The sequence below is a fragment of the Leiobunum rupestre genome, chromosome 6 (genome assembly GCF_980474605.1).
Source record: "Leiobunum rupestre chromosome 6, qqLeiRupe1.1.hap1, whole genome shotgun sequence".
Taxonomy (NCBI): Eukaryota; Metazoa; Arthropoda; class Arachnida; order Opiliones; family Sclerosomatidae; genus Leiobunum; species Leiobunum rupestre.
Window position 1 is genome coordinate 1,735,048 of NC_143389.1, and position 7,033 is coordinate 1,742,080.

Below are 7,033 nucleotides of genomic sequence, written 5' to 3' on the forward strand. Positions count from 1 at the left end.
GTGAATAAAATGTTAAGATATGCAAATAAGTATTAAAAATAAAAACCATTTGAATTTACAGTATTATTTTTAATCATATTGGGATCTGCGGCAATAGCTCGAAATGTTATTAATCAACTCGAAAACTCATACCGAACCATCAGGGTAGCAAAGATAGGAAAATTGGGGTCCAATACAAAATAGAAAAATATGCCCTTTTAACGCATAATTTTGTGGGCCTCAATGTAATATTTTCCAGCGATAATGACAATCGAACGGCTTGACCTAAAATTAATTTAATTCATTAGCATTTCCTTATTTTGCAGTATATAATAAAACAGATCACCTTTAAAACGATTCACAAAACGTAGGGTCCTCTCTTTTTATTTAGTTACATTGGATTTGTAATAAGTCTACATGGTAAATTATTGCTTGGAATGGCACTGCATTTCATGCGTCTCTTGAATTCTCTTCATCTAAATGACAGTTATTATGATATATATTTAATAATATTAACTTTAAAATCAGTAATAACAAGTAAAATTTGTGTCTCACCATTTCTTTCTAAAAAGTCTTTATCTTTAAAATGGCGCTGCAAATCTGTGCCCACTAACTAGGCATCTTCCCTGATTTTATATTAGTTAACCACACATTAAAAATATTTTTGCACTTCGGAAAGTTGTGAAACGATAACTCCAACGTTCTTTTTTCACCATTTACTCGAATTGTAATATCTTTAAAGGCAGTATTACTACAAAAAGGCAATTTATGCCACCTCTGCGCCTACAATCCGCCATATTAATCGTTTGTTTTGATCAACAAAGTACGCAGACAAACCAAGCTGCAGGGGTAGCGACTGTGGCGCCGCCTATACCCGTTTCGCTAGCGAATTGCCTTGGGCAAACAGACTATCATTAATAAAATTAAAATTTGTAGAATAGTGTCATACCTATGTTTATTATGTTACTTATGATGATTCAACAATTATAAAACCCTTCTCTTAAAGAAAATCATGAACTCGTAAGAATAGTTTTGATAGTATTCGCAACATAAATTTCATATTTTAAACCTGAAAAACATTTTGCATATCACCTAGATTTCCATGTTAAATATACAACCTTAGATAGATGTAGATGTACGTGAAAACTGTAAAAACTTGGAAATTTTTTTGGCTTTAGACAATGAAAATTGAAATTCAATAAATAAAACATTAAATAACAATTCTGTAAAATACACATGCTGTGTAATGCATTATATTTACACGGTTATACAATGTAATATGTACAAATACATATATGGCTGTTCAATGAGTAGGTACACTGCTGCCAAATGTTACTGCTGCAAAATATGTTACGTAAACTGCTACAAAATATGTTACGTATGCTGAAAAACAATTTTAGTTACATACGTATGCTGTTGTATAATGTATCTCAATTTACTAAAATTCAGATTTCCATTAGATACCGTACATACGTACGCTGTTGTACAATGTATCTCAATACTAAATTTCAGATTTCCATTAGGTACCCTAAAAATGTACAGTTACATTTTACAACAGAATACGTATGTATCTCAAAACTAAATTTTAGATTTCCATTAGATACTGTACAAACTTAGTTACATACGTACGCTATTGTACAATGTACAACAATACTATATTTTAGATTTAGATAAGATGCATTCATATACATACCTGGTAGGTCAAAACGGTCCAGTTCATTTAATACAAACTCATTAAGCACCACCATAAGCCTATGCTTAGATAGGCTTATGGCACCTTGGACAAATTAGTTATTCTAATTTATATCAGATATTCTAATATTTACCAAATTAGTTGAGGTTTGCAGATCTAATATTCCTGTAAAAAGAATTATTAATTATAATTATTTGTTATAAATATTATTGAAATTAACGTACCACAGAACAAGGACAGAACTCGAATGTAGTTTTCGAGACGAAAGCAATGTCGAGACGAAAGGAATGTGCTTACTTCTTTCATAACCTCGTAGACATTCTCATATAGCTAACGGCCGCGTTGTACCTCTAACAATGGTTTCAGGTAATCCATTTTTCACCCCAAGCCGAATGGAATGTACCGGCTTCTCTAAATAACTTGGGAGAGATTCAAGGCTAGCTAGAGCCACTTTGTAGCTTTGACAATGGTTTCAGGTAATACGTTTTTTCTCAGTTTTTACTATCAAAGCATAAGTCTAGCACCGCCAATAGATGGCGCGCGCCGGACTAAAAAGGGAGCGTCCATTAATTACGTGAGGCGATTTTGCCGATTTTTCAACCTCCCCCCTCTCCCATTAGTGAGATGTCGTGAGATTAGGCTCGACCCCCTCCGTCCCCCTAATAGCACGTGAGATTTTTCAAAATGTGTATTTTAGTGTAAATACGTTAATCTGTGTTTGATTGCGTTGGATTTATTTAAAAAAACGTAATTTGCTTAATTATTTATATTTAAGACAAGTGCATACTAGTATTTTAGACAGAACGTAGTCTGGAGTCACAGTGAAAAAATCGAACAATAACTTACTTAAATTTAAGGAACTACTAAAATTCGTAAATGAATATTCATTATAATTCAGTCCACGGGGTCTCAAGAGTGACTACTGGAACCAACATGTCCATGTGATTTTCAGTAAAATCATCTCCTCCTTCAACCTCGCTCTTTTTCAGATCACCACGTACCCTTGGGCATGCTGAGGAAGGTGTGTAAGGGTTGAATTATTTAATTTAACCCAGTTTATCGCAATTTTACACTTTTTCTTGCGGAAAACAATTGCGTTATATTTGCCGAACCCCCCCTCTCCTCCACGTGAGATTGGGTGAGATTCAGCTTGATCCCCTCCCTCCCCTAACGGCCCACGTAATTTATGGACGCTCCCAAAGCTTAGACATATAAAATTACCATAAAAGTTTTGGAGCCGGCTCCTGGAGCCGGTTTGAAACACTTGGAGCCGGAGCCGCGGCTCCAGATCCGAGTCTGGTCTTCACCGGAGCCGGAGCCATGCGGTGCACTATTTAGATCTTCCCAGAGGAGTAGCAACGCTTGAATTGAAATCACCATTTTCTGAAATTTCCAATGGTGTAGAGTCATTAAGACTGAAAACTGTTGGCACAGCGGATGGTGTGAGCCTATTTTTAGTTCTAATATTCATGAAACTGGCATCAATGAAATGATTCGCGCAAATTCTATGGTTAACGTGTAAATATTAGTAGTAGTTTTATTTGTAAGCCCATCATTATTTAAATTTTTCAGCCACAAAATAGATCTAAAATTTATATTAAGTTAATATGCCAATAAGCCTATCTAATGAAAATGCGAATTCCTTTGGAATCTTAAAAAAATATAAACAAGGATTTCTTGTTTTCGATATTTTACAATTTAAAACGGAACAATATACCCCAGACATACTAAATTATTTAAAAACCTTGTAAAACTAGCATTAAAAATCTGGAAAGTTTTTGCGTCTCTTTTAAACCGAACATCGAAACGCACGCTCTGTGAGAACGGCGCCACTGGTGGCGCCATCAGTCTTACGGTAGTAGTGGACATTTTTGGAAAAAAAAGTTAGTACGCTTTTTTGAAAGAGAGACGCCTCTCATAATCTTCACACTCTCTGCTTCTATACTATATTTCCGGAAGTTTGTCTGTTTGTCGAGCTTTATTTACTCGCTTCTCTCCCCGCCCGCCGACTTAAGGTCCGCTTACCCTCTCCCCCCGTCCGCCAGCTACAGGTCGCGTCCCAGCTACAAACTCCCTTTTCTTTGATATGAACGCGTCGGGGGCTAAAAGAAGATGTGAAATTTCGACAACTTTACTTTCTTGGGGATGAAGACGCCGAATCTCAGCGTCGTTGTGTCGTCATTCTCGGCAGAGACAAGGACATAATTGCTCCGCTTCAATGGATTCTTCACGAACATCATCACTATATTCGAACATTTAAGACTGCGTTAGATGGCAATCCGAGTGACGATATGAAAGTCCTCATTCGCGCCGATGAAAAACCAACAGGTGCTTTCGCTAGTTTTAAATGGACCAACTGTCAACGATGTCGCAATTGTCAAAGCGGGTAATGAATTTGAAAAAAGAGATATTGTTTTAACTATGCGGAGTAATGAGTTATAACGCATATCTGAAACTCACATTTCGTATGATGCGTTACAATATCCGCTGAATTTTCCACGCTGAGGACACGGATATTCTCTCCATATAAATCAAGTACACTCTGTTTGAAAAGTCTTCGACAGGTGACTTTTCCCCTCTAAAATCCATGGATTTTATTTTAAAAATATCTATCATTCGACACAACCTTTTCTAAGCAAAAGCCGAACCTCCAGGGGAAAAAACTTAAATTCAAATTTGTAACTTCCTAAAATAACCGAGTAACAACCCTGAAACCTGAATTTTTGAATTCAGCATGGTCGATTTATATTTGAAAAGTGCAACTATTATCTCTCTAGGACCAATAATTAATGAGATATGGCTGTTGGAAAGGTTTGGCTGAAAACGCGAAGCACTAAAAGGCAATACGAAAAAATGTAACATATTTATTTAACTTTCACCTTATTTCAGTAACTAAGAGTTGGTGGGATAGTCTTACGGGTATGAAACTTCAGCAATGGGTAAATTCAGTCCGAGTAGCTAACATTCGAGCAAAAATGCCATCAAAGAAGTTATTGCCACCAGTGACGCGACCTAGCCAGTGGGTTTTTAACAATTTTTGTTATTTTGCAGTGCGCGGTTTCAGCTTTAGAATCAAGTTTCGTAAAGACGACTTTTAGTATAAAACGCATTTAATAAGATTTTTAACGAAATCAGTGTGCGGTGTCCCGTCTTGGATTGGGATGAATTCCCGGTCTCAAGACAAATGATACGCGTTGCCCCAAAACGAATAAAATTGGTTGACGTTGTCAAGTCAAAACTTCGTGTTAACAAGAACACTGCGCTTAAAAGTCCGGTAGCTCGATCGCGCCGCTCCCTTTTAGTCACTATTATCAACCTTGCTATTATATAATGTCGCTTAACCTACCAATTATTCCGTCGCACCATGTCGTATACACCGTCGTATAATTAATGCTGTTAGAGGCCGGGTATTTATAAACAGAGCAGTATGTGGGATCAACAACAAAATATTGTTTTTAATTTATTGAATTAGGTATTTACCAAAGAGAATACCAAGAGCGGTGTTGTAACTCGTCGTAGTGCAGATATGAGCCAACAATTTTACCAGGCTTTTTATTTGCAATATATCGTAAAAATAATTAAACCAAGAAACGTTATTTAAAGAGAGACAATTGTTATTCATTTTTATTCAAAAACCAAAATAAAAACCGTTAGTAAGGGATAGCATCACCCCTTCTTCTTAGGCACTCCCTTAATCTTCGACGAAAGGAATTCGTCAGCGCGCGAATATATTGCGGAGTGACTCGGTTAAAGGCGTCGTTCACCATATTTCTTAAGTCGTCCACGTCGACCGGTATTCGTTTCTCCATAAAGAACGTTATCTTCGACCAAAGATTTTCAATAGGGTTGAGGTCTGGAGAGCAAGGTGGCCAGTCCAAAACTTCAAAGCCTTCATCTCTTAGGAAATCTTGGACGATACGTGAAGTGTGGGCCGGGCAGTTGTCTTGCATAAAATAGACCCTATAAAAATGAGAGAAAATATTAAGTTGCTTTTAAGTAATTTCAAGCCCTTTAGCTTTGTTTACCTGCCAGCGTTCTCCAGGCCATATATAACAGCTACTGATGGTAGCATCGAGTCTCGGAGAATCTGGATGTATGACTGCCCATTTAGTCGACCGACAATTGGTCTAATAGTTCCGGCTTGGCCGTCGCCAATACAACACCAAACATTGACCGTAAAACGACCACTCCTTTTCAATCGGTAGGTGTTTCGAGCATAATTTCTCTGCCTCCTTCGTCTCGTTACCCAGACTGTCGGTGAAATTGGAGAGCTCTGGAACGACTGTAAGCATCCGATAAATATATCATAACACTAACCGCTTAGCCATAATAAATACCTTTTCATCGGAAAACAATATATAGCGTGACAAAACATCTCTCGGCCATCGTAACAACTGGCGGCAAAATTGTCGTCGAAGTGGTCTGTGCCTCAGGGTCAGCAAAGGCTTGAACGACGACGTCGAAGACCAGATGTTTTTAGTCTGTTCCACACAGTTGAGGTGGCGGCTCTTACACCTGCTTCAGCCCAACGATCTCTCAATTTTCGAATTGAAAGCTCCGGAATTCGGGTGGCGTCCCTGGCCAACAGCCTATCTTCGGCTGGAGTCGTATTCTTTGGACGACCGCTTCTATGAAGATCCTGAAAACCAAATTCCAACATTTAAACTTGCTTTTAAACTCCTAAAATAAACTTCCTTACCGTAACTCTACCATGCCGCCGATACTGTCCGTAGCGGTATCTAGCTCCAGATACCGAACAATTTACAGCGGCGGCTATGAATTCCCAAGTCGCCCCTCCTTCCCTTAGAGTTATAATTTGAATTCTTTGTTGTTCGCTAATTATAGCCATGCTGCGTAAGTCGTGATACAGAATGAACTGTTAAGTTCGACACGAACGATGTCTACATTTATACTTTTCGAGTAAATAAAAATAAAACACAAAGTTGTATTTTCTACCTAATACTTTTGGATCAATTTTTTACCAAATTAACTCGAAAAGTATAAATGTAGACATCGTTCGTGTCGAACTTAACAGTTCATTCTGTATCACGACTTACGCAGCATGGCTATAATTAGCGAACAACAAAGAATTCAAATTATAACTCTAAGGGAAGGAGGGGCGACTTGGGAATTCATAGCCGCCGCTGTAAATTGTTCGGTATCTGGAGCTAGATACCGCTACGGACAGTATCGGCGGCATGGTAGAGTTACGGTAAGGAAGTTTATTTTAGGAGTTTAAAAGCAAGTTTAAATGTTGGAATTTGGTTTTCAGGATCTTCATAGAAGCGGTCGTCCAAAGAATACGACTCCAGCCGAAGATAGGCTGTTGGCCAGGGACGCCACTTGAATTCCGGAGCTTTC

The 7,033-nt window shown here is 37.9% G+C and overlaps 1 protein-coding gene across 1 annotated transcript; it reads right to left on the reverse strand.

The window, feature by feature from the left end:
* Positions 1-1,828: 1,828 nt before the first annotated feature.
* LOC149937650 (uncharacterized) lies at positions 1,829-6,521 on the reverse strand. Its single transcript, XM_090177749.1, has 6 exons — positions 6,372-6,521; positions 6,186-6,311; positions 5,698-5,954; positions 5,437-5,632; positions 2,894-3,055; positions 1,829-1,837 (listed from the first exon to the last, which is right to left on the reverse strand). The coding sequence occupies exons 1-6, from the start codon at positions 6,519-6,521 to the stop codon at positions 1,829-1,831; spliced, it is 900 nt and encodes a 299-aa protein (XP_090033875.1).
* Between the last annotated feature and the right edge of the window lie 512 nt (positions 6,522-7,033).